The 27833-nt window shown below is 46.2% G+C and overlaps 1 protein-coding gene across 3 annotated transcripts in view; it reads right to left on the minus strand.

Moving 5' to 3' along the window:
• Window positions 1-27833, minus strand: part of ASTN2 (astrotactin 2) — an 834050-nt gene that overhangs the window by 323913 nt on the left and 482304 nt on the right. For all 3 annotated transcript variants that reach the window (XM_054689531.1, XM_054689530.1, XM_037494593.2), the window contains one exon: window positions 21460-21610. In XM_054689531.1, the coding sequence (XP_054545506.1) occupies window positions 21460-21610 (151 nt within the window). The remainder of the gene's footprint in view (window positions 1-21459; window positions 21611-27833) is intronic.

Below are 27833 nucleotides of genomic sequence, written 5' to 3' on the forward strand. Positions count from 1 at the left end.
CTAGGCCTCCTTTGGGAAGACGCCTGCAAAGAAGGGGAAGGGTGCCTCATTACTGTGGGCTGGGGGTAGTTCCCATCTCTGCTGACACCAGATGGGTCTGGGATGGAGATGCAGGGAGGTTATTTATTACCGTTTAGTGGGGACTGAACTCCTGGCTGCTTACTTAGCCTTTTCTGCTACCATTCTAGCACGGAGAGCAGAAGACAGGGTTGTCAAATTGCCTCTTTACAGCCTGGTAAGGACAGAAGGCTAACTCCCTACTTGGTCTTTGTTAGCAAAGGTACAGAAGGGGTCATGGTTTTTCTGTGATGTTGGCTAGAGTACTTTTGGTCTAGAATTTTCTGTCTTGTTAGGCTGGTATTTTGGTGGAAGAGAGCAGAATTATGTTTTGTTTCACTTTTGTGTCTGCACGTTTGGTGTTTCTGAGTTGCTGGCTCCTGCAGCTTAAAGCTGGGACATATGAGGTAGAAAAGAAACCCCAGGCAATGACCACCTTTTCTCCTCCAAGACCCCCAAGTCCATCACTGGTCTGTCTTCTTCTCTCCATCTTTCAGTCTGGTGTTTGTTTTTTTATATAACCTCCAGGGTTTTCAGTTGTATTTAGTAGGAGGAATAGAGAATGTCTACTCCCCCACAGTCTGTTTTTGCACAGCTAAGAATATTTTCTATATTTTTAACAATTTCTTTTCCTTAAAGGAAAAACAGGAGACCAAAAAAGGCCACACATGACTTACAAAATCTAAAATATTTACTATGTGATCCTTTGCACACAAAAAAGCTCTGACCCCTGACTTCAGCCATGGGGAGGCATCTGGAACTGGGTCCAAGTAGACCCAGAAGGTAGTGGAGGCTGGGGGCAGAGGAGTGAAGTTTGATTTGTTCCTTTGAAGAGATTACTGAAAGTAGTGAATTCAGTGATCAATAAGCATTTTCTCAGCAGTCACGAAAGAGACCTTGGGACTCTGTGGGACCAGGAATATGCAGGAGAAAGGGGGCAGCTCCACCTCATTGTGAGAACTGTGGGTTCTACTACAGGTCTAGCCCAGGGTCTCACAGCACCATTTGCTCAATTTCAGGGAAAGACCCACAGGGAGACCCTGCACCAGGGTCCAAGAGCATCAGGCCTTGAGGACCTGAGTGGGGGAGGGGCACCAGGAGGCTCCCTGCTGTTCCATCACAGGCTGGGGCCTGGCCCTGATCCTCCCGGTGCCCTCCATGCCCCAAGCCTGCTTTTACTTCTTTCCAGCCTGACTTTCATCAGCACCAGCCCATTTGTTTCTGTTTGTAATTATGCATTTTAACATTCATTTATTATAGAAAATAAATCAGTCCAAGTGCAAAATTTGGAATGGGCTGCCCCACCACCCACTCGCAGGTCTAGAAGGTGGACCAGCTGTTTTGAGCAGAAGGAAAAACAACCAAATTGTACCACAGAGAAACTGTTTCTGGGGCCTGGGTGCCTCTCATGGTAACTAAGCCTGGGGGATTTCTGGGTGGTGCTTCAAGGGAGCCCTCTCCCTCGAGTCCTGGGTGACAACTGTGTCACCCTCTTGTCTACAACCTTGGGCTGGAAAGGCAGAGCCAATGCCAGCCTTGCACAGAGCTGCTTATTGGCTGTCTCCTTCAGGTAGTCATGTGGCTCCTTGAGCCTCAGTTCCTTCATCTGGAAGACTGGGAAAGGGCAAAATCATCTTCAAAGTGCATGTGGCAGACAAATGGGGTGCTGGAGATAAGAAGCCAGATTCTAGCAAACCCTCAGGACAGTCAGTCTGGGAAATGCATCACTAGGTGATTTTCTTTTGCAGAATCCTTGCACAGACCTAGAAGGAACAGCTGACTGCACCCCTAGGTTAGGGCCCCCCCTTGAATCTGCAGTGCACCCTTGACATCCAGAAGGTCCAGCCTTGATGTTGTGAGGGGGTATGTGGCTAGCTAGAGAGCTGGGCTCCAGTTTGGTCTAACCTGGGTCCCTCACTGGCTGGTTGGCTCCAGGCCAGTACACTAAGCTCTCAAACACTGCTTCCTTGACTGTAAAATAAATGAACTGGACAGCAGCAAGCTAGGGAAGCCTTGTAGGTCTGGGCTGCCTGGTTTTTGCAAAAACAGTGATGAATTGTGCTAAGGGGAGAACACACTCCAAAGTACAGTCATGTTATGCTAAATAGGGTTCAGCCGATGACAGACCATGAGGTGCAATGTGGGGAGTACCAGCAGCCTCCACCACACAGCCCAGGGTGTGGGCTGCCAACTCCACCAGACAGGTTTAGGTGATGACACTCTAGACATTTGCACAAGGACTGAATCACCTAGTGATGAATTTTCAGGATGTATCCTGACCTTAGAGGCTGCCTGACTGTGCTACAGAAGAAAATGGAGAATTTCCTTTCAGTGGGCCATGCCCAGAGAAATCATAAGGATGTCTCCAAACCTGCCTTACTATGGGCAAAGCCTTGACCTCTCCCCAGGGTAAGCAAGTATTTGATTTCTCTCTCCAGGGAAAGGATAAGAATAGCACTACCTTACTACCTCCTGGGGAGAGTCCCGCTTCCAACAGCACTGCCCATAAAATCATGGTAAACATTAAATGAGACAGTGCAATAAGAATGAGATTAAATGTGCATTACAGTGGAACATGCAGCCAGTCACACAGGATCCCACAACTGTGGCCAAACCACTTCTTTGCTGTGCACCTGTGTTTCTCTGAGCCTCAGTTTCCACCTCTCTCCACCAGAGAGTTACTCCTACCTCCCTGAGCTTGTGAGAAAACCAGACCACATTGCAGACACATACCTGCTACCATGGCGCGTGACCAAAACATTTTGACCGTTTTTATGAATACTTTGTCACTTTCCCCCAGGTTCCCGTCTGATCCACCTGGAGCTGGCTTGTCTGTGATATCACATGCAGTTCGGACTGGCTAGGGCTATGCATGGATTTGAGAACCTCATAGGAAGGTTACTATGATGGGTTGGTTGAAAGGCGATGCAGAGAGTTTGTAGCAGCATAGTTTTGGATATACTGATGAGATACAACATTCTGGGAAGTATAAAGGGAGGGAAAGAGGCCACGAGGGGCAGGGAATGTGTATTTATTGAGTATGTACCAAGTGCTGGATATTTCCCCATATGCCATCTTTTTAAATTCCCACAACAAAACTCAAAACTCAGAGGCGGGGCCTACCTGGTGGTGCAAGGGGTTAAGACACAACCTATGAAGCAATCCACAGCCACTGCAGCACGAGTTTGATCCCCAGTCAGGGAACTACCCACATGGTGCAGCAGACCTCTCCTTACTCACATGCTGCTCCCCTCAGCAGTGTATTTCAGTCGATCTGTCTGTTCTGTTCCCCACTCTGTCTCTGGTGAATCCTCTCACCCCCTACACCTCTGGCCTATAGTCCAGTTCTTGTAGGCATAAATAAATAAATCTTAAAACAAAACAAAACAAAACTCAGAGGCACCTCTAAGATACAGATGCTTTGCAGTCAAGGGTACTGAGGATCCCACAAGCTAAGTAAAGCTGTTGAGTGCTCTGGCACAAACCACCCCTTTGTTAGAGACCCCTCTCCAGGATGGCAGAGAGAAGGAACAGTCCCGCTGGATCCCCACTCCCACCTTCTCTCTTCTCAGCCTCAATCTGTCAACAAGGCCAGCTCTCCTGTCTGCTACTGCCCACACTGATTTGGACAACCAGGCCATTTGAGAACCCATAATTACTAGGAGTCTTAATCAACTCATGCCAATTCAACTGCTGCTCAATTTGTGCTGAGCTGTGAAGCTGACTTGAGGGAGGCAGGTGGGCATGCAAAGGATCACAGGAATCAATAAGCCTGGGGGATAGGACTGTGGCTGCAGGCTCCAGCAGGGGCTTCACACCTCAGAGTGAAGAAGGCTGTCCCTAGGACTGCTCCCAGGTACACAGCCCAGTCCACCACCTGCCCCATCCTTCCTTCCACCTGCATCTGGAAACCACCCATACAGTGTCCAACCTCAGTACTTTGTCCATGCTCTGTCCTCCTCTTCCCAAAGAATCCCATAAGTTACAGCTCAAACAGACCCCTCCTGGATCCCTTCTAGACCTCAAGAAACAGAGAGCTGCAGAGGAGACATAAAGAAATGAAGTCTCATCCAGACTCAGCTTCTCCCTAGCTGTGTGTCTATGCGGAAGTCACCACACCTTTCTGATTTTAGTTCCCTCATTTTAAAATGGATTTAATAACAAATAACTGCCTCCTGGGGTTGCTGGGAACACTCAGCTCCATCATGAACAAAAAGTCCTTGTATGGAAGTTCTTACTTCCTTTTGATGCCTGGAATCAGCACGAATCATTTTTCCTTCTCTCCCATGTTAATTATTCTTTCAGTGCAAACTTCCTTCTGCCAGACGAATGATTTCTGGTTCACAGTCTGTCTCCCCATGAGTCTACAGGCTATTTGAGGAGAGAGAGTGTAGCACACACAGTTTCAGCTTCTGGGCACTGTCCCAGTGCCCCGTACAGCAGAGTGAGACCCCCATTGGGGCCCTTGGGGTTGGATGAACCTGGGTTTGAATACCATCTCACTTTGCCAATGAACAGTCATGGAAAGTTAGCCAGTCACTTCATGAACACTTTGTGCCTTAATTTTCTCAATGCAAAATGAATTTAATTAGACCTACTCAGCAAAATTGCCGGGGTTGGGGGAGGATAGGAAAGATAGATAATGATCCTAGCCTAGTGCCTGGTCCATGATAAAAATATGTCAGTTATAGAAGTTCAGTTGTTGTGATTGTTATCACTTAATATTTGATGATTGGTAAGTATTTTTGGAATGTAAACAAATTGTGGCATTGCTTTAGTTCTGCCTTGATTCCCAGTAAAATATTGACAGTCCAGTCTCTCCATATGCCAGGCCCTTACTGGAGAGCAGTGAAAGGAAAAGCAAATGCTTGGAGCACTCTGGGCCACAATGCTAGATGTTCTCCTGATTCTATTTTGCAGAAAGCCCACAATTCTAACAGTTTCCTAGTATTAGCCCGATTTTGCAGAAGAGGAAATTGGCTTTGAAACCAGAAGTGCTTTCCCATGTCAGACAACCTTGGGGGAGGCGGAGGGAGGGGGCTCAGACAGGGAATGTCTGATTCTAAACCCATGCTCTCTCCACCGCATTACATCCACTTCCCATGGAGACACACGTAGACAGTGTGGTGGCCTCTGACCTCCAGGAGCCCCTAGACCAAGCAGGACACTGGGAAAACCCCAGAGGGAGCTAAGTCATAGTTCAAGGTGACTTTGCTAAAAATCTTTGTTGCCGTGGGTGGTTTGCTCACACCCCTTTGAGCTGGCTGTCTGAATATATGGCACCAGGCTCTGATGGAGAAGTCCAAGATATTAGGAGATGCAGGTTATGATCCCTGCTTGGGTAACCATCTTGGTTCCCCTTCTTGGCCATCAGTCTTCCTACCTGTTCAATGGGCAATGACCAGCTGGTCCCCTAAGGCCCTTGCAGAGGTTGACAAGCATTCCAGGCAGGTCAGGAGGTTGGTTCTGGGGATAGGTGGCCTCTGAGCTGGGGAGCCTTGGAGATGGGTGGTATTGGTGGGAGTGACTTGAGCACACCTCTGGCAGCCAGGCCTTGGCCTCATTAATGTCTGGTCTGCCTTTTGCATGTAGTCTGCAAGAGCCTGCTTGGAGTGGGTGGCCCATTCAGTAAATGCCCTGCAGGTCATCAAGTTTATGAAGCCTTAGTGCTCCCTTCTAGGAGCATCTGTTCCATGGGGATGGGGATGGGGATGGGGATGGGCTGGGGCAGGGAAAAACAGGTTGAGCACAGTCTCACTGTCCTTGCGGTTTTCATGTGGTACAAGTAAGTGCCAAGGGCTGAGAGAAGGGAGGCCGGGAGACATTTGCCCAAGAAAATCTCTAGAAAGTCTGCCAGCAGTCCTGAGAAATGTCTGTTCAATAAATGCCTGGTGATGATAACAAATAGCCTTTGCAGAGCTCATTAATAATAATAACTGTGAACACTTAACAGTGCTTACCGCGTGCCAGACACTATTCTAAATGTGTTTGGAATATTAACTCATAATGCTAACCACAGCCTGATGGTATGGGTACCACTATTCTCATTATTCTGAGAAGGAAACTGAGGCACAGGCACCTTTAGTAACTTGTCCCAAGGCCCCAGGAGAGGTAAATGGCAAAGACAGGATTCCCGGCCATGCTCTGCTGCCATTCATTGGCTGCTACGGTTCCTGAATGATTCTCCAGCCATTAAGTTGTTCCAGACTCATGTGCCTGCCAGACAGAAATGCTGGTCCCAGCTGGAACTGGGGACCCTGGGGTGCAGAGATGCAGAAGGACTTCCCAGGGTCAGGTAATGTAAGGGTAGGGATGCGCTGAGGCTCCACTGGGGTCCAAACCACTCCAAAGCTATGCCTGCTGGGCCAATGGCAAGATTAGTGGAGAAGCCCACCCAGCAGCCAAGGCAGTCTCCCCAAGCCCTCGCTTGGAATCAGCACCTTGTGGGTTCAGGGTGCTGAGAGGGAAATGTAGGTCGATTATGTGGTCCCTGTGGCTAGGAAAGGTGAGACAACTCACTTTTCCTCAACACTGCAGATGCCTGGATTACTTTTTGCTTTCAAAAGCATCACATCCTGGTCCCTCTGTGAGCCGCACAGAGCAGAGGGGATTTGGATAAGGTATGTGCGCTGTGGACCAATGTGCAAGAAGGCAGCTCAGGGGAGAAGCTAATTCTGACATTGTCTGAGCTCTTGCTATGGAGTCAAATCCCATTCTAGGCATTGACTTGCATTAACTCACCCCTTCCTCACAGCAAACCTAGGTGGAAGAGAATCACCATGCCTCCTTAACAAATGGGGAAGCTGTAGCACAGAAAGTTTCATTAACTTCCCTTAAGTCACACAGTAATTGGCAGAACACGGAAAATAGGCAGCAGAGTCTGTAGCTGCCTTAACCCTGTGGCTATACATCTTCAAACAACAGCCATGGAAGTTAGATACTATTATTTTACTTCCCCCCTTCCTTTTATTTATTTATTTATTTATTTTGTTTTCGGTAACTAAGACACAAAGTGGTTTGAGGCAACCTGTCCCACTATTACATAGTCAGTGGCAGAGTCAGGACTTGAACCCAAACTATTTGATGCCAGTGAACTCCCTCGCACTCACGCCTTGCTCCAGGGGTCAGAGCCAGGCCTATCCCAAGACAGGCTGGACATGGGGGCTTGCAGTGGCTGCAGGGACTCACAGGCAGCTCCCTTCCCCAGCCCGTGTACCTAAAGCTGGACTTGCAACTGGAGGCTGCGTCCTCATGCTGCCGCACCTTCTCCCTGATCCCTGGATTTTGCATAAGGAGTGATTTTATAAACCAGTTGGTGCTGAAAAGCAGGGAGCAGCAGCCATGAACATATGCTGCTGTGGGTCTATGTTTATTCAGCGTATGTAAGTGTAATTTTGGGCCATTTGCAATTTTTTTTTCCCTGCAGAGAGCAATTTAAGAGAAAGAAAAAAAAAAATCCCACTCCTGAAATGGAGACTGAAGTCATAGATGTTGGACCTTGGGGTTGCCTGAGTCCAGTTTGGGCATCAAGGCAGATGGAAGGAAATTCCCCAAGGCTGAGAATTACACTCTAACTCTTACTCTTTCACGCTCCGGCCACCCGCAGCAGGCACCACCATAGAGCTCCGGATGGGTCTGTCGAGTCTTTATTTTCAAGAACTTCCCAAGAGCCTGTCTGACTCTGTCCTCTAGCTACTATTACTGAATACTAACTATTGGCCTGACCTTGGGCCAAGTACCCTCCACTCCACGAACTCTCTTGGCAACCCAGTGTTGGGGAACTGTTGTGAGAATATCGATACATCATTGCCTAGAATGCTGATACATCACTGCCCAGCATAAGAGAACACTGTACCTCATTGCTCAATGTCATTAACTGGGGTGACAGAACCCTGTGCACCAAGAAGAATGACACCAGCTCAGTACTCTCAACTTTTCCATCAAGGTCACTGGAGTTCCTCAGATTTGGATTCAGGTCCCCACGTCGCCAATCCCTACCCCAGGAAGAGGAGGCAAGCCCCTTCTCTTCCTGAGTTGGTTTCCACCCTTGAGAAGTGAAAACAGCAATACCATTTGGTTGGGAGGCTGTAAGGATTGCAAGATCCAAAGTTACACTTAGAGCAGCTCAAGAGACATTTGTTCTGTTTTTCTCTCTCCCCCAAGCTCCCTGCTGAAAGGTTTTCCTCTCACCCGGGATGAACTCAGGCTGTAATATTTTAAAAGAAGCCTCAGAAAGAGCCCAGTTGGTTTTGAACCTGCTGGGGGTGGGGGGGGGGGTAAGAAAGGCTCGTGTGTGCACCTCTGATCTACAGGTGCTCCATCACAAAGCACAGGGGACCATCAGACTTGTGATTGACATATTTCTGGTGATGTTTATGAGGGAAGCAAGAGGAGCACAGGCTGGAGAGTCTGCCAGAGGGGATGGTCAGGAGAGGACAAAGTTCATCCTGTGGCTGTGGCTGAAGCAAGGAACCAAGAGTGATTCTTGATTGGATCAGAGGTGTCATTTCCTCGCTAGGCAAACACACTTCAAACTGGTAGCCAATACACAGCTCCGTGCTGCAACTTTGGGGCCTCGAAAAGTGTCTGACACATAGAGAGTACTAAGAGGTTGTTTTCTGATTGCTGCCGAAATTTGAATACGACTATGGACTGGCTGGTAACCAATTTTGGTTTCAAGCTACAGAGGAGATCTGTTTTATCTAGTTAGGGAGTTGTAATGAATGCTGGAGAATCCATCACCAAAAACCAAAAATAAAATGTGGATGTATGTTTATATAGATGGGGAAATTTTAAAGAAAAGTCATAGGATGCAATTATCATCAGGGTTCTGGCTACTTCTATAGGGGGTGGAGGAGTACAGTGGGACTGGGGGTACAAGTGGGTGTGTGGGGGTGGGCTCTTGGAGTGCAGGCTATATTCTAACAGGGACATGGGTGACAGTGAGCTGGTCATTGCTTGCTGCCCTTGGTGAAACTGTATGTGATGGTTTACACATTTCTATCTATGCACATTGCATTTCACAATATGCACATCGTATTTCACAATAAAATTGCTAAGTAGTTATCATGTAGACAATCTACTAAAAGAATATATCAAAATGTTAATGGTGATTACTGCAGGAGATATGGCTTGGGGTGAGGTTTTTTTCATTCTCTCTCTGTATTCTAAACATTCCTCTATGTGCAAGGAATAATTTTATAACTGAAAAAATAAAGTATTTATTTGAAATGCCTCATTATCTAAGCAAGGCACCAACAAAATTGTGGAGGAAGGTTCCAATGCTCCTGTCTGAAATTCACCATCTGGAGAACCCTGTCTTCTCCCTAAGGCTTGCTGCACATAAGGAAAAGCTCCCCAGGAGAAGCTGGGTTGAGAGGGCGCATGGCCCATTGGCTGTCCCACAGGCCGATCACTAGGGTCTTCCCCGCCAGGACACAGTTACAGCTTTGACTTACAGAATGTTGGAGGATGGTGGGGCCGGGGGAAGCAGGGAAGGATCCCCAGGGACAACTGAGTGCAATTCTCTGAATCTGTAGAAAGCATAAAGGGCCTTAGCTACAGACACACTGTAAGCAGAGCCCTGTTGAGAAACAGGGACATTTTGCACCCAGGTCTGTATCATTCCCATGACATAGGCTTCTAATATCACTTTTTCTTTTAATGATGCTGAGAAAAATTTTTGAAGATCAATGAAAGTCAGAAAAAGATCCCATGTGTGATATTGTGATTTATAATAAGCATATATTGTTCTTCATCCCCATTTCTAGAGCTCTTAAAATGCTTGGAATTTCCTACGTGACAAGAGTAAATAAGGTGTTTCGATATTTGTAACAGACCCCTTTTAAACACACCTGCTTTTGTGTTAATGAGGTGACTTTTGGATAAAACCTAAAGATGGGAGCTGGTTACCAGGGGAACCAATCAAATCATTAGTGAGTTGCAACTTTCAGTCCCGCCCCCCGACCTTTGGGAAGAGGAGAGGAGCTGGAGGTTAAATCAACTGCCAATGGCCAGTGATTTAATCATGCCTATGTAATGAAGCTTCCATAAAAACCTGAAAGGACATGGTTCAGAGAGATTCTGAGGTGTGAGCAGGTGGAGATGAAGGCATAGATGCCCCATTTCCTGTCCCCATACCTAGCTCTCGGCACCTCTCCATCTGGCTGTTCGCAAAAATCCTTTATAATATCTTTGATAATAAGCTGGTAAACAAGAGGAAATGTTTCTCTGGGTTCTGTGTGCTGCTGTAGCAAGTTAATGGAAGCCAAAGAGAGGGTTGTGGGGACCTCTGATCTGCAGGTGCTCCATCAGAAGCACAGGGACCATGAGGACTTGCATTTGACACCTGAAGTTGGGGTGGGGCACTGTTGTGTAGGAATACCATCTCCAGGTGGAACTGAGTTGAACTTAGCATACACTGAGAAACAGAGAACTGTTAGAAGAGAGAACACGCGTTAGACTCCGTTTCCTATCTCACCAAGCTCCTCTTCACTCAACATGAATGACAGAGACTGGCCCTAGCAAGGAAGGAAGGTTATAGAACTGGGTCTAGCTCAGGACAGTGTATGTATAACAGCGGCTCAGATACATGCAGCGACTTGCCCAAAGTCATACAGCTTCCCAGAGACAGAGATTAGTTTTGAACCCAAATCTGTATCCCTCTTTCCACCGGACCAGAATTCTGAGGAACTCTTCACCATCCAGGGACTTACATCACTCCCTGCAGACACTATTTCCCAGGAGGGAGAAAGTTGCTCCCTTCAGGCTAAAAGGTTTCAAGATTGTGACTGATGGTGGGTGTTAGGTTTATTTTTTCCTGAGCTCCAGATTAATTGTTTGCCACCCCCAGACAACTTCTGTGGTCACCAAGGCGGCAGGGTTTCAAAGGAAGCTGGAGAAAACAGGAACAGGGAGCTTTTCAAATGAATCAGCACTATGATGATGATATCATTCATCATGTAGTTATCCCCAAGACCCATGATACAAGATAAAAGAATGATGAGAAAAGATAAAAGGAGGATGCTGTACTGTGGAAGAGAGTCCGAGACAGAAATTAGGACATCTGGGTTCAAGCCAAGTGTGCCTCTTGTGCTTTTTTGCCCTCAATTTGTTCATCTTTATTTTTGGCACAAAGAAAAAGGTTTGCATATAGTTAAGATTAAGTGAGGGAACCAGTCTCAAAAAGCAAAATGGAAATGCTCTTTGAAAAGCATGTATAAAGACATGCAGCCCTAACACGGAAAGATGCCCCAGAGAAACACAACTATATGCTTTTTATGCTTCCATTTTTAAACTTCCATAAATTTTATTTATATTTGCATATGATTAGGGAGGAAATGTACAGGAAGACATATAGGAGAGAGTGGCAAAGTGTGGCACAGTTATTCTACAGTGAATAAGTGATCGAGAAAGGGTGTTTTCCCTCCTTTGTACATTTCAGTGGTGATTGAATTTGTCTTATTTTACTTTACAATGAACATCAGGTACTTAAAAATCAGAAAAAAGAAAGTTGAAGACTGGGTGAATACTTTGCAAATGCAAAAAAATCATTATATTAAGATGAATACAATTATTTCAGGGTTTCATTTCAGAGCTGTGAGAAAGGTCTCTAAAATCAGCGTGGCAGCAATCAGGACCCTTCTGTACAGGCTCTGTGCAGCTGCTGAGAACTTGCAGCCATTGCCGTTGACCCTCACGTCCTCATAGAAACCAAGCCCACTGCCTCAGTCACTCTGCTCTGCCTGCTCCTCAACATTTCACACCCCCACATGCATCGTGAAGCCTTCATCACTCTTCACCTCCTAAAGTATTACTTTTATTTTATCACCCTCCTGCTCATGGTCTCTTCAGGCCAGAAACCCCAGACTGCCCTTGACAGAACCCCGAAAGGACACCAGTCCCCTAAAACAGGGTAGCTTGGAATTTCAGGCAGTATTCTTTTTTCAATCGACCCCACACCTCACCCAAACCATGGAACACCAATGCAATTAGAAACTGCTTAGAGTCAGGAAAACGATTCTAAAGAAAATGAACTCAAATCACCAGATGAGCCTTATGCCCAAAGATATGACACTGTTTATAATAGACAACACTGTTTATAATAGCAACATTGTTTATAATAGACAAAATTTAGAAAAACTTCAGTTTCCCACCGGAAGATTAAGAAAGCTATGTGTAACCCTCCATGGAACCACTCAATCGGGAGATGAAGGATTTGCCCTGATTAAGGATGAGGGTTCTGGTAATTCCCCCACCCTAGGACATAGGAGCTGTGTGAACATTGTTGAGTACCCAAATTCTCTCTGCCTCAGTTTCCCCATCTGTAAGAAAAGGGGTAATCACGAGCCCCATGTCAGAGGCTGTGGACTCTGGCGAGCACCCAGTGCTAGTTCTCATTACCACACCATTGCCACAATCACCACCACCCTGCATGTAACACCAGATACTAATAATAGTGACCATGTGTCATGCCTACTTATGCTAGACACTGGCCCATTATGTCTGTATGCATCATCTCCCTGCAGCTTTGTCTGACATTATTATCCTCATTTTACTCACCAGGAACCTGGGACTCAGAGGCCTGAAGTAATTTGTCCCAGGTCACATGGCTAGTGAGTGACAGAGTTTTTGGTCCTGGTTGCTCTGATGCTAGAAATTGTGCTCTTATGCATGACACTGGCTGCCTGAGTGGGGGTGGTGCTGGGAGTAAATATGTCCTCTCCTAGGGGTGCCCTTCCCAAGGCGAAATGGTGCCAGAGGCAGGTACATGAAACACATGATTAAAATGTCAACATTGCCACGGAGACAATTACAACAGGGAAGCAAAGGGATGAGATACTTCCCCTGGAGATTGGCTTTCCCACCAACCAAAGAGGTAAGTCCCAAGCTGCTTTTTCTGCCCTCAGGCACTTCCAATATTAGAACTGCTGCCCTCTGAGAATACACATCGTGATCATAGATTTCAGGAACAGAGAAGAACTCAGCATGTATTGGTCCCTTCCTGGCAGGTCCCAGCTGGGCAGTCTACACAGATGGCCGCCGCCATCCTTGAAGCCACTCACTCTGTGCTGGCAGCCCACAGGTAGCAGAACCAGGACTGCAGCTCTGGCTTCCTGACTCCCATCTGGGGCTTCTTTCCCCTAAACCAGGCTGCCAGGGTTTTAAAACCCACCAGGTGAGAAGGGCGGGAACTGCTCCCTGACTTTAATAGATAATGACTTCCACACAATAAAATCAGTTTACCAGAAATACCATCAGACTCGGCAAATCCAGGTCCCAAAGAAATAAATTTCAGGGAAAAAATAGAGGAGGCTTCAAATATCATACGAAGAATAAAATACTTAATGCTGTAAGAGGGTGTGTGGGTTTTATGAGAACACCCTCCACTAGTTGTGGAAGCACCACACTGCACACGCACCCCATCTAAGAGGGACGAGGGCTCGACTCCAAGTTCACAGAGGAAAGATGCAACATCTTCCCTTCCCACCCCCTAAAGTCTGAGTCTTCTGTGGAATCACTGAGTCAGTGGGTATTGAGTTCCAATGTCCGTCTCCTCTCACTCTCTCAGCCTCCCTTTCCAATAATCAATCTCTTTCATCTTCCTCCAGATCTGGATGCAGTCAAGAAAGAACAAATCCCAGGCAGTGAAGGATGGGTGAAGGGAAGGGAGGAGAAAGAAGCACACCTGCTATCTTCTCCCTGACATTGGGGACATTCCCATTATCTGGAGAGCTAGTCTCAGGCTCTGGATGAGTTAGTGGGCTGTGCTCTGGAGTATGGTAGATGTGGCTTTGAAGTGCTGCTCTGCCTTTGCCCAGCTGATTGGAGAAGGGAAAGTTCCCTATGTTTCCTGACTCTTGCCCTGGTCAAAACAGGAGGAATAACAGTGTCCACCTCAGAAGAAATCTGTGAGGATGCATTTGGAGTTTTTATCCCTGGCACAAAGTCAGCACTTGCAAACTCTTTATATGGATCTTCATCAGTGATGCTATTACTGTTATTATTGATAATATTGATTTATCAATAGCATCATACAATTAATGTTTTCAATAATATTAGTCTTAGTATTACCAAGGAAGCTGGATATGGAGAATTCTTTGTCTATACACTTCTCGGATCAGTAGAAACTTGGATGAAGGTGCTGTGGAGGAGATGCTCCATATTTAAATTCTCTTCTCCCAGCCCAAGGGTCTCTGAGTTTTCATAGAGACACACAGTGACCTGACTTTGTCCATTTCTAAAGACTTTTAAGAAGAAAAAAATAGCAAGCATCACTTATCCTTTTTTTGGACTCTGGCCAAAACTATCGAGGTTGCACTGTCAATCCAGCACAGCCCTTGATCGGCAGGGATGGAGGCAGCCTTGAGAGTCTATTTTTGGGGAGGCAGAACTACATCCAGGAGGGCAGGATGCCCAGGCAGATGGGGTGAGCTTCCCTCTGGTCAGCAGACCTGGGCTGTGTTCCAAAGTGATTTCGCACTCTGCTGATTCTCCTTGCATGTCTTCCCCGCCCCTCTTGAGTTCTGTTGCCTTTAATTACACTCCGATTGAGTCATTATAAGGGGAAGGGATGAGGGATGGATAGAAGCTGCCTCTCTCTCCTCACTGAACCAGATTCCAGTTTTCCCCTCCCTCTGAGTAGCACCAAGAGGTGTCTGACCTATTAAAAAAAAAAAACAAAACACTGTATCTTTATTCATTTTGGCTTTTAAGAAGCAGCATCTTTTTTGTTCTGCAACTCAGGATGACCAGGGGTTATATGATTGGTGCAAATATCTGGGAAACCAAATGGCTTTTTAGGTCAAAATGGGAAAAAAAAAAAGAGGGAGAAGGGGTCGTGGAAATTTAATGGGTGATTTGTTGGGGGAGGAGCAGAGAGGGAGTGATTTGGGGGTTGGACTGGAATTCAGAGGCGGGGCTGGGAACCAACAAAAGACCTCTGAAAGAATTCCATCACTCCTTGGGATTCTGCAGGCAAGCAAATCAACCCAAAACTTTCTACAAGGACCCTTGACTACCTAATATATTGCAGGCTTTCCATTTTTCCCCTTTGTGCTTCTCCATGTACCTCCATTTCCTTCCAGTTTCATTTTTCTCAGTATAAAGTGAAGATAGTCATAAAACCTAGCTCATAAGATGACTGTGAGAATGAAATTGGTAAAAATAAGCAAAGCACTTAGAATCACACCTGGCTCACGGTCGCTGGATGGATGGATGCTCTTATGTTGCCCACATTTCTCTCTTGTCAAATGGACACATTAAAACCTTCTAGGAGGATGTTAGAAACATTAGCTGCCTTGAACATTGGGAACTGGCACATAGTAGGTGCTCGGTGAGTGTCAGGTCTCTGCCATCACCTCCTCCTTCCCCACAACATGCACACCAGTCCAGTTAGATCTTCAGTGCAGGCATATAAAAAAAAACTCCTTCCAGGTTCCACAGTGGCCCTGCTGAAGCCATCTTGTCTTCTGAACTAGCTGGTAAAACAAGATGGGGTTTTTGGTTTTGTGTATCCTGTTCGGTCCACAGGCTGATACAGGCACATTGCTACATCAATATCTGGGTTGCTAATGTGCAAGAATGATGCAACAAGACTTGGGATCAATCTTGATTCTATCATTGCCTCCCAACATGAATTTGAGTGATTTTTGCATCTCCCAGGCTTTCATCTTTCTGTCTCCTTTGGGAGCAGCACTGGCCTCATCTGAAGGTCTCAGCATCCCCCCTACTCTGGGAACCCTGGTCCATGGGTCCATACATAGGTAAATGGATTCTTCAAGATGCCACACATACTTCGCTACACTCCTCATGTGTGAAGTCCAGGTCCCTCTCCTGGAACCCAGACTGATCTGTAGACCTGTCTGATTGATAGGAAGTAGTAGAGGTGATGCTCTGGAATTTCTCAGGCTAGGCAGTCAGCAGTTTCTGCCTTAGTCTTTGGAACATTTGACCTTGGGATGTTCCCTTTGCAAATCCAGTCTCTGTGACATGAGAAGCCCCCGTCAAATGGAGTGACCACAGGAAAGTGTTGGATGGACCCATCTGAGGTCCAGCCTGGCTCAATCGACTGCCATGTACCAGCCCCAGTACCAGACAAGTCAGAGGAGGGTGCCTGTGGAATTCACCACTGGTGATGGGTTCAGAAAAATTACTCAGCTGAGCCAAGAAAGTGTGAGCAAAGCATAAGTTGTGGTAAGCATTGAACATTGGGGCGCGTGGCTATGCAAGAACAAGTAATCACGACTGTGAAGGTGAACATTGAATTGACATTTCCGAAGGGACTTAGGGACTGAGGAGGATGGATTTGGATCACTGCACTGTCTGCAGTTGAGTCCATCGGAAGGTCCCTCCCCTACTGGGAAAAGAAGAGTGACATAGGGAACAGCATGAGTGCAATGCTTGGGGGTACTCAGAGATGGGGGGAACCCTCTCAACAATTTCAGGATTAAGTGCTAACAGTTTGCTTTGGCTTCGTCCTCTATCTTGATTAAAATTTTGCAATGTTTAGCTACTGCACAGAATCAAGGCAACAATCCCTTACTTTTCAGAGTCTGGTGGACGTTGTTAAGTATGGCAGATATATACCATTCTAACAGGTAACAATCCTTGACACTGTAGCACACTGAAAGAGAACACAAGCCTCTCCCTTTTCTGATGCTTCATCCATCGCTACTTCCTCCATCCTTGGTCAAGAGGGGAGCGTCTTCTTGGTAATAATGGAAAATCATAACAGTAGGATGATTCATATACTATCTTCAGGATCATCCTCCCTCCCCATATTTTTATGCACCCTGAATTTGTTTTCTATTGTTGTAACAAATTCCCACAAGTTTGGTGGATTTAAACAACACAAATGTCTCAGCCTACCATTCTGCAGGCTCGCAGCCCAACAAAGTTCTCACTGGCTAAATCAAGGTGTCTGCAGGCAGAGCTGTATTTGTTCTGGAGGGTTAAGGGATGAATCCATTTCTCTCCCTTTTCCAACTTCTAGAGACTTTTCTTAGCTGGCACCCACCTTCCTCTACCTTCAAAGCTAGTGACACAGCATCACTGAATTCCTTTGCTGCTTTCCTCTTCTCTAGTTAAGGACTCTGATTACACTGGATCCACCTTCATAATTCCCCTCATTTAAGGTAAGCTTACCAGCAGCCTTAATTCCATATGCGAATTTAATCCCCACTTTGTTGTATAACATACTCACTGTTATACAAGGTAGTATAACATACTCACTGTTCTGCGCCCCAGGATGTGGGCATCTTTGGGAAGCCATTATCCTGTCTACCACATTCCCTAAGAGGGCCCTGGCCCAGTTTGGGCATCTACATCCCTGAGGAATATGTTATAATATGGAAAGGTTTTCCTAGAGAAAAACCAAGCAAAATAAGCACATTTTTTTTTTTTTCTTTTGGGTTTCAGAGGTTTGGGTCTAGGTAGAAGGCAGAGTAATAATTATTGATAATAATGATAACAGTTATAATAATAAATAGTGGCAGCATGTGTGATCTGTTGAAAGCTAGCCTCCCTCTCACCAGCAAGAAATTAAAGCTCATTTGGGCTCAGGGAAGAGAAAAATATTGGAAGTCAAATGAAATGACCTTGTCAGTGCCGGGGAATGTCTCTCAGAGACCTGTGCTCTACTCCCACCAGGATAATTAATGAGGTGCTTGAAGAGGCTCTGAGTGGCTGTCACATCACGTGGTTTGAGGTATCTGAAGGTAGAGATTCCTGTGCCTCACCAGGCAGTAGTGTCCACTGCGTGACAAGCACTGGTGCGTGCTCCTCCTGGCATGAAAGCCGCTGACTACAAATGCCTTTCTGGTCTGTCTAGGTCATGAGGCCTGAGGCCCACAGCCAGTGTGCCTCAGATCCTCAATTTCTTGGGGTGGTAAAGAGGGATCACTGGACAGTCCCCATGCCCTCAGTAGGGTGGGGAGGTATCTGATGGATGGAGCCGGATGGCCTCAAATGACCTTGTAGTGAAAATAAGAGAATAAGACAGATGCCCAGGTGAGTCACACACCTACAAACAGGTGGGCACAAAGATATGCTGGAATAAACCAGGAAGGGCAAGGTGAGACAACAATGATGAGGAATGAGGTTGGTTCAGCAAGTGTTCTCTTAATTCTCACAGCCCCTTGAACTAAAATGTTCAGGAAGGAGTCAGAGGCATAAAATCTAAATGGGCTAGAATTAAGGTTCCATTACCAATGGATAGAGCAGAACAAAAATGCAATTCTGTTATAGAAACATTATAGAAAATTAGATATGCTGTGCTTCAGAATTTCTGTGGCCCCATACATCAAACCACTACATAAAAACATCAATAGTTGTGGTCTCATTATCTCACACATAAGTGGCATTTTATAAATCCCAAATCATTGCCAATTATGTTCTTTGATTTTTCAGGAAAGCTGTGACTTCAAGAGCTGATGCGCCTTCATTTTGAAGATGAGGAAACAAAGGCTAATGAGGTCCACATAGAGTCTAAAACTGGCCCATGACCAAATCGGGGTTGAAGCCCCCTTGGTTCAGACTGTCCACTTTTCAAGGTTCTCTGTTCCTACCTCCTCTCAGCTCCTCGGGAAAGTACCTCTGGCACTGACAATGGCTGAGTTCCTGGGCCTCCGTCCTGCCACCTGGTGGTGAGACCCTGGAAAGTCACGCTGCTTTCTGAGCCTTGTTTCCACCGGGGTCAGGGCCCCGTTTTGTTGAGGAGGTTACTGGAGGCGGTCATGCTTTGAGAACTTCAAAGTGAACTATATTTATGTACATGTATATGTATATTGCATTATCTCTTCTATGATACCATGTATTATGTATTACATATGATATTAGTATCATATATAATATATATTATCATTATGTTTTGCAAGATGGAATCTTCTAGAAGATAAACTGTAAGGAATTTTCTTTTTTGCCGTCATGATAGTCTAAGGAGAGATGAGAAACTTCAATTTCAGTGTGAAAGTAGGGACAGCCCTGCCTATTCTGAAGGCACAAAAAAGAGCTTGCCTTACATCCACCGAGCCCTGAAATTGCCACTCTAGCATTAGATCTATAATCTAGAGAGGAAGATCTTTGACAACCTCATCAGACTGCTCGAGTTTTTCTTAACCTCCAGGGAATAGATGTTCTTTCATGCTCTCTTTTTATTTTTCCAGTTTACATTAATGAAGGGGAAAGACACACATCACACACATCACACACACACACACACACACACACACATGGCTGTGCTCTGAGGTTTCATCCTTCTGGGACATCTATCCTCAAGAATAAGGAGCTTAATTAGTTCAGGAGAGTGAGCTGGTGGAAAGAGGGAGAAGAGGTAAACAGCTTAATCCTCCTCAAAATGCCAGCCTCCTATTTTGGAAAAAACAGGGGTGACATTCTTGTGGGTCATTTGTCCACTGATGAGCACTCAGTTTGGGGCAAATCTGCCCCTCCCTCACTGGACCTCATTTTTCCAATATGAAAGACAAAGGGTGGACCAGCAACCCTCTGAAGCAGACAGCAGCTGCTGTGCACCAACAGAGCATCCATGACCCCTTTTCTGTCATTAGGTCCATCTATGCCTTTGCCCACCTCACTGTCACATATTTTAGGTGCTGCTTGGCCCAGGCCCCCATGTGGCTAGTTCTGGGATGAGTCCAGTCCTTGCCCCTGGCCACAATGACTGGTTTAGGAATGGGCATGAGAACTATTAGCTCAGTGAGATGGAAGCCTGTGACTTTACTTGGAGGGACTAGTAAGGAGACACTTGTGCTATGGGAAACAGCAGAGAGGATGGAGCTGGTCCGAGGATGGCAGGTGCAAGAAAGGAGAGCAAAGTGGGGAGGGATTTCTGTGCCACTGTTTAAGCCCTTCACTTCTGTTGTACCTAAACTTCCATTTGGCTCACCATATTTCCTCTTTTTTCCCTAAGCAAGTGAGTTTCTGTCATTTATACCCCTAACAATTTTAATTAATAAAATCCCCAATTGTCCATCTACCTCTGAAGAGCTGCTGACATCTGGGTTAAAATACAGTTGTATTGTGTCATCTGATTTTTAGAAGTTTCCTCTTTATATTGTCTCCTGAGGGGTGTCTTTCCCAACTGTTGCGCAGGAAACTCCCATCCCATGACTCTAGTCCAGAGCAGGAATTCCAACCCTGGGCTCTATCTTTCCTCTTGACTCACTGAGATGGATACTGGTGGGGTGCTGATCCAGATGAACAGGTTCCCTGGGTTCCTTCTTAACTTACTGGGTGAAATAAACTTGAAAAAAGCCAGTCGACACTGAAAATGATCACAGGTGATATAGCAAAAATAGAGAAAACAGAAATGGTCCTTATTCAGGCAGGATCACTTTCCAAGATGGGGGAGGGAGAGACTTCATGAAAAAGACAAACCTGAAAAGAGGTTTACTTCTTTGCAACATGGACTGAAGAGCAATTCACTCTGAGCAGAAAGAGTGGCATGAGCAAAGGCTCTATGCAGTAAGCAGGCAAGTAAGTTCAGAGAGCTACTCCTAATTAGCTCCATTTGGCTCAAATGTAGAATGAAGTAAAGTGGCGAAGAGATTAGAAAGGGACCAGAACCAGAGGGAAACTCAATGCCAAGCCAAGGAGCTCAGCCCATGGGGCAATGTTACCCAAGTAAATTTCCAAGACTATTCTTCCTCCAAATGCACTCATTCATTCATTTGTTCCTAATTCAGACTTCTGGGATGTAATTTCCCCCATTGAATAAAAATCTGTCATGTCGAATCCTAGGGAAAGTATTTTGTGCACACGAACACTAGGGCCAGTATTTTGTGCACACATTCTGGGCATTCCTACAAAAACAAATCATCCAGCAGGAGACACCCCTCTCTGGGCAGCAAGGATCCTCATGCCTTCTCTTCTGTGTCCTCAGCCCACATTAGATACTTGAAACAAGCTCCATGAAACAAGGCCACCACTCCCTCCCTCCCACCTCATGCCCAAGCCACCCCTAAGTTCTCCTCAATGCAAGTTGACCCTTCTTTTGCAGATGATTCCAAAACCAACTTCCCCATGACACCTTCTATAAGTCTTAGGTCTCAGCAGAAACTTTCTCTTCCAGACTTCTCACTGACATCCCTCCATGGTGTTCCCAGAAGTAAGACATGCCCCCACCCCCGCCATTCCCCAAGGGACTATAATCTCCCTGTGGCCAGGAGCGCTCAAGGACCTGGTTATATTGGGCACTAAAGTTGTAATATCTCATGTCATTCTTCGGACCATCCCATGAGGTAGGTTTAACTATTCCACTTCAAGGAGGAGGAAACCAACTAAGGTAGCCTGGGGTGCCAAAGGCCACAGACACATACTACAAGTGCCCTCTCCATGGGGGCACTTCCAGCAAGAAGCCATGCTCATGGGTCAGTGGTCACTTACCACACATCCTGAGGAGTCCACCTGGCGGTCAGACACACACTTGAAGTTTCGAGTACAACCCCCATTGTTGCGAGAACAGTCACGGACTGGCCCAAAGGAGGACAGCAGGTCGTTGATGGTTTCAAAGTATGTAGACAGCATCGCTTCTTCCCTTGGGGAGAGAGGGAATGGTTAAACTCCAGGGATATCTGGACTGCTGCATTTAACAATTTCAATGCACATACATTGTATTTGAGAATGTCATTTATTGTAGGCATAATCAAGGAAAGGAAACAAATAAATACCTTCAAAATTAAGAAGAAAAGAAAAACACCAAAGCCATCATAGGATGTCATGTTTCAGTCTACTTAGGATAAAGTGAAATGCACTTGGAATCTTGTGCTCTCTATTTCATTAATCTGCTTCATTTGGGAAGGCAGGTATGAGATTTTCATTTACCAAAAAGAGAACTGTGGCCCAGAAAGGTGAAGTGTCTTGCTGAAGGCCCCCTAGCCTTTGATGTGGCAGAAGAGAAGTTTGTCCCAAGCTCCATCAGAGTCCAAAGAGAAAGTTCTCCCCACTTCATAACTCTTGACTTACACCGCCTGTTTCTGCAGATTCCAGAGGTCCTATAGCAACCCTGCAAAACAGGCACCTGCCTGTTATCCCAACTTTATGGATATAAATTAAAACCATGAGAAGTATATGCAGGACTCATCCCAAATCACACCGCCCATAAAGAGCAAAGCCAAGTCACAAACACGGAACCGCTGAGTGGGTACCCTTCAGCTGTTTCAGACTGTTGCAGGCAAGTCACACTAAGACTGGAAAGGTCATGAATTCTAATCAGCTGCACAATTCCCTCCAAATGAGTTTCCCAAGACATAAATCTGGGCTAGATGCTCTATTCTGGGGATCTCCCAAAATTCTCTAAAATGAGAAATAGACATGGAAGCTTCTGGATGTTGTTTTCTGAGAAAAGGACCCAAATAAGGAGTCTTATTACTGAAGTATCTGTGAGGCATACAGTGCAGAGATGGTGAAGGGGCACCACACCACACAAAGAGAAGAGGTGCACTATTCACCCCTGACATGTCCCATGGAATACAGACCTGAGCAAGACAGGATGCCTGTCTTGCCTATCTTGTTATTTCCTGTCTCTAGTATCACTCCCTTCTGTCCCACACTTCATACTGACTTCCAGTGAATGTGGTAAACCCCAGCTCTAGTTAGACACCCCATGGATCAATACTCTCCATTCTTAGAGAAGAGAATCTAAATCTGCTTTCTTGACCGTCAAGGCTCTTCCTAGTCTGGCCCCTGCCTACCTGTGTTGCTCATGTGCTCTGTCTGGCAGCCACAAATCTCTTCTCATATCCTGAACACACAATCTTGAGTTGGGGCCCCTGAAATCAGACTCTGAAATGGAGAGTTGCATATAGGGAGATGAGGAGGCCTCTTGGGGTACACCTGCAGGAAGCAAGCAAGAGGAATGGACTAGGGAGGGGGTGGCCTGCAGTGTATGCAGTGCCATGTGGCTCAGAAGCCTCTGCTGATCCTGAAGGGAACTCTGGAGCTATGATGACCCAAGTGAAGGTCAAGGATCCAGCTTCTGGATCAGCAGAAAGGGGTGCATTAGGGTGAGAGAGTTCCCTGTGGCTGAAGGTGATGCCCAGCAGTAGCAGCTATGGGCCACCTGCCACCATCTGGGGGATAGGAGGGTCAGCCCAAAGGAGAGGATCTGAGTGCAGTATGTACCTTTCCCACTGAGTCCTTACTCATGTTCTTATTTCTGTCTGGGATGCTTATCTTTAACTTTTCTTCTTGACCAAATGCTAATCATCCTTTAAAAGTATAAACCAGAGGGCCTCCCCGGTAGCACAGCAGTTGAGCGCTGGTTTGCGAAGCTGCCTGCAGCCTCTGCGGCGCCGGTTCGATCCCTGGCTGCTCCCCGGCCACCAGCGGAGGGTCCCGCATGGCGCACAGACCTCTCCTGCCGCCCGCTGCTCCCCTCAGCAGTGTACTTCGGTCCTTCTGCCTGCTCTGCTCCCCACTCTGGCTCTGGTGAATTCTCTCACCCTCCCGTGCTTCTGACTGTACCCAGTGCTTGTATAAATAAATAAATAAATCTTTTAAAAAAAAGTATAATCCAGAGAGACATTTTGCAGGTGGGCAGGAGGTAGTTGGATCAAAACGGGGGTGGGAAGAGCACAAGGGACTATGGTAATGGTGCATGGGGGAATTGGTGGTGGGAGTTCCATGGGGACTATAGCCAAGATGATAAAGCATGCATTGTATAAAAATGAACAATGGTGTAAAAATAAATAATAAAAAAGAAAACTATTCAAATTGATGAATTTTAATTTCACTCATTCCTATACTGCACATGCTTTTTGGTGTCTTCTGCAAGTGCTAGGGATGCAGCAGTGACATCGGCTGTCCCCACCTCCATGTGAAACCTTCTCTTCTTTCCCTAATCATAATTGATTCATTTTCCCTTGCAGTCTTTTCTTTGAATCTATTATCTTAATGGAATTAATTATTTCTATGGTTTCCTGGAGAAACTATACATTTTTTGAGTGAAGGGCTCAAGATTTACTCATCCCTCTTTGGTTCCCAGAACAGTCTGGTAAGAATATATGCTAAGCAACTTTTTTCAAAAGAAAGAACACACCAGAAGGCAGAGATGTAGCCTCCACCAATCAGTGGCTTTACTAAGAGTATTTCCAGTGAGAAACTGCTCTGTCAACCCCCAACTCTGAGTTCCCATTCTACACCCTCCAAACTCAGGGCTGGAGTATAGGACAAATGAGAAGGTACAAGGTGCTTTCACTTCACTTTCTAACTTTGTACAAAGTGAGGTCAGGATGACAGGTAGGTGGGGAGAGAGAATTAACAGGTCCAAAATGGAAACTCTTGGGAAAATTGCCACTTTTGAATCATAGAAAGAGTTGAAGATCCTGGGGAAGCATTGAGGGTGCTAAAATATTAATATCCTTTTGGGAAGAGGAAGAAATAGAAAGTGAGAGAAGGAGATAAAGACGGAGGGAGAGAATATTTAAGAAAGTGTGAGAGCAAAAAAAAGAGAGAGAGAGATAAGCATGTAGAGAAATTGCTAGAAAAAGAGAAAAGAATCTGAGAGGCAGGAACAAAGTTATCCAGAAGATAGACTGATACACACACACACACACACACACACACACACACACACACGATAGATGAATAGCTGGATGATAGATGAGATAGTAGATTAGATAGATGGATGGCTGGTAGGTAGGTAGGTAGATTGCAGTGGAGGGAGGGATGGAGAGAGGGAGGGAAAGAAGGATGGGTGGATGGATGGATGGTTGGATGGATGGATGGATGGATGGATGGGTGGATGGATAGTTGGATGGATGGATGGGTGGTTGGATGGTTGGATGGATGGATGGATGGATGGTTGGATGGATGGATGGATGGATGGATGGGTGGATGGATGGTTGGATGGATGGATGGATGGATGGTTGGATGGATGGATGGGTGGATGGATGGATGGGTGGATGGATGGTTGGGTGGATGGATGGATGGATGGATGGATGGGTGAATGGGGATGGATGGACAAACAGAGGCAAAAACCAGAAATAAATACTCAGAGGAATGTGATATAGAGACTGAAGAGGCAGCTGGCACCAGAGAAAGTACGTGAAAAGAGAAAGGGGGAAAGACAGGGAGGACAGGAGTAAAAAAATATAGGTATTCAACAAGGAACAAAAACAACACAGAACAAGCTGCACTTGAATGGGAGAGAGGAAGGAAAAGAAGGGAGGGAGGGAGAAGGGTTGGAGAGTGAGGTGAAGACAGAGAATGGAAGCGGGAGAAAGACATTGCACGAGTGGAGAATGACACACACAGACACAGAGAGCAGAGTCAGAACAGCAGTGAGAAACAAAGAGAAGAGAAAAACAAACAAAAAACGTCACCTTCCAGTGGAACCAGGAGACAGCACAGGTTATACAAATAGGAAGGCTGTTAGCCTTTAAAAGGATTGATTCTGCATAAACATCAGTTACATGAGGGGAACATTATTTAAAACACAAAGACCTGACACAGAGGTTGTTACTGAGTCTAGAGAAGTGATTGTGTCAGGCTGGGAAAATGAAGAATCTGAGCACAATGGGAGAGGCTCTGAAGGCAGGCAGTGTTTTCTTAAACCAGGGAGTCCATCCCTCACCCCAGATGCAGAGTCTGGGGCTGGAGTTTAGAGCTCTCCCAAGAGCAGGGACTGGGGAGCGGCACTGGAGGTGGAGGTGGGCTGCAACCACAGGCACTGTCCGGGGACTCAGGAGGTCTGGGAAAGTGTCCATTTGGCCAGAGATCACCATTATCATCACCATCATCTTCATCATCTGTGATTTCCAGGGCACCTGCTGTCTCTTTTAGTTTCACAATGGTCCCAAAAGGCATGCACTTTCACTCCCATTGTGCAGCTGGATGAACTGGTTCTCAGGGTGATACATTACTGTCCTGGAGGCCAGGGTGTGTGTGCAGGTCTGCTGACATCAGGTCCTGCGCTTTTTCCAGGCCACATGCAAACTTGCCCAATTTGCTCTGTGCCTTTGAGCAAGTCAGAAGTCCCATGATGGAAGCAGATAGAAATCCCATATGATTTCTCTGTATCTTAGAGGAGGAAGAGCCAGAAAGGCAGAACCTGTGCAGCATTTATATACTTCCCAGCGCTGCCTCCTGGCCTTTGCACATGCCACATTAGCCTCAATCGTATTCATTTTTTAGAGGTGCCAAAGACCACAAACTGGGTGACTCAAAACAACAGTGGCTCAAACAATGTCTCCTCTCACAGTTCTGGAGGTTGAGAGTCCAAAATCAAGGCATTGGCAGGACCACCCTCCCTCTGCAGGCTCAGGGGAGAGGGCTTCCTTGCCCCTTCATAGCTGCCCACGGCTCATGGCAACCCTTGGCATTCCTTGGCTTATAGCTGCATCACTCTGATCTCTGCCTCCACCATGACCTGGTCTTCTTCCTTGGGTCTTGTGTCCTTTCCTCCTTTTACACGGGACAACCTGCTGGATTTAGTGCCCACCCTAACCCACCATGCCCTTATCTTAATCATATCCCCAAGGACCCTATTTCCAAACCAGATCACATTTCAATGTTCTGAGTTGACATTAATTTTGGGGAGACACTACTTCACCCACTACAAACAGTGCAGGGGAAAGCCCTCGAGTTCACACAGTAGGACAGAGATGGGACTTGAACACCAAATCCTTAGCTCTTTCTCCAGGGCTTCCAACACCTCAACAGCCCTTGCAGTTCTAGCCTCTGCATCTTAGCATGATATTTACAAAGCTTGCAAAGTCTTAGAAAAAGCTGCATGATGAAGCCCCTCTCCACACGATCTGTGCTATCCTTTGAGAGGAGAAAAGACCAACTTCAAGTACCTTACATCTTTGCAGATGTAAAAACTTCAGGCCTTTTCACATATTTTCTCTCAACGACTCTGCAGAATGGGGGGCAGCCAACTTTTCTACACATGGATCCACTGTAAATGTCTTTGAAAATCATAGTCATAAACATACTTGCAAATGATAGGGTCTCTGTCCCAGCTACATAACCCTGCTTGGACAACACACAGGCAGCCACAGGCCACGTGCAATGACAACGTGCAAAATGCAAAGAATGAGCACTGAGCACGGCTCTGTTTCTTGAAAAACATATTCATAAAAAAGTGACAGCAGGCTGGATGGCTCCTTCCTGATGGATATGGGAAAACCTCCACACTGGGATGAGAATAAGGATGTGAACCCAGGCATGTTCAATTCCAGAACTCACATTCCCTCTCCTAATGAAGTGTCTTCTGAATCTCAGTCTTCTTGGCTGTAAAAGGGGAACAGCAACCTTCTGGGTGCCAGCCCTGTGGGATTACAGTGTGAAAGCAATGCATGCTGCACAGAAACCTATTTCCCAAACTCTAAAACACAAAGTGCATCAATTCATCGTATATTCACTGAGCAACTATTTGAGCACCAACTGCATACCAGGTACTGAGCTCAACTCTGCCTCTCTGCACCTCTGTTTCTGTACCTGTTAAGTCCAGAGGTTGTCTGAAATGCTCTCTAGGCCCTCTCCAGCTTTGAAATCCTCATGCTTATTTTTCTGATAATACACATCTCAAAACTGAGTGGCTGGGGCCCGCCCAGCTGGGAGAGCTGCCGCTGCCAGCCACCAGTGTAAATTCACAGCCTGGGCTCCCCTGGGCTGCATGAGCGAGCCCCATGCAGGGTGAGCATTAGGCAGGGCGCTGGAAGCAGATGCTGACATGGCCCGCTGTTAATAAACACCAGGAAAGGTCTGTGTCACTCAGAGTGAGGCGTGAATGGATGACTCAGGGCCCAGACAGT

This window comes from Talpa occidentalis, unplaced genomic scaffold (genome assembly GCF_014898055.3).
Source record: "Talpa occidentalis isolate TD23 unplaced genomic scaffold, MPIMG_talOcc4v2.1 talOcc4.7, whole genome shotgun sequence".
NCBI lineage: Eukaryota > Metazoa > Chordata > Mammalia > Eulipotyphla > Talpidae > Talpa > Talpa occidentalis.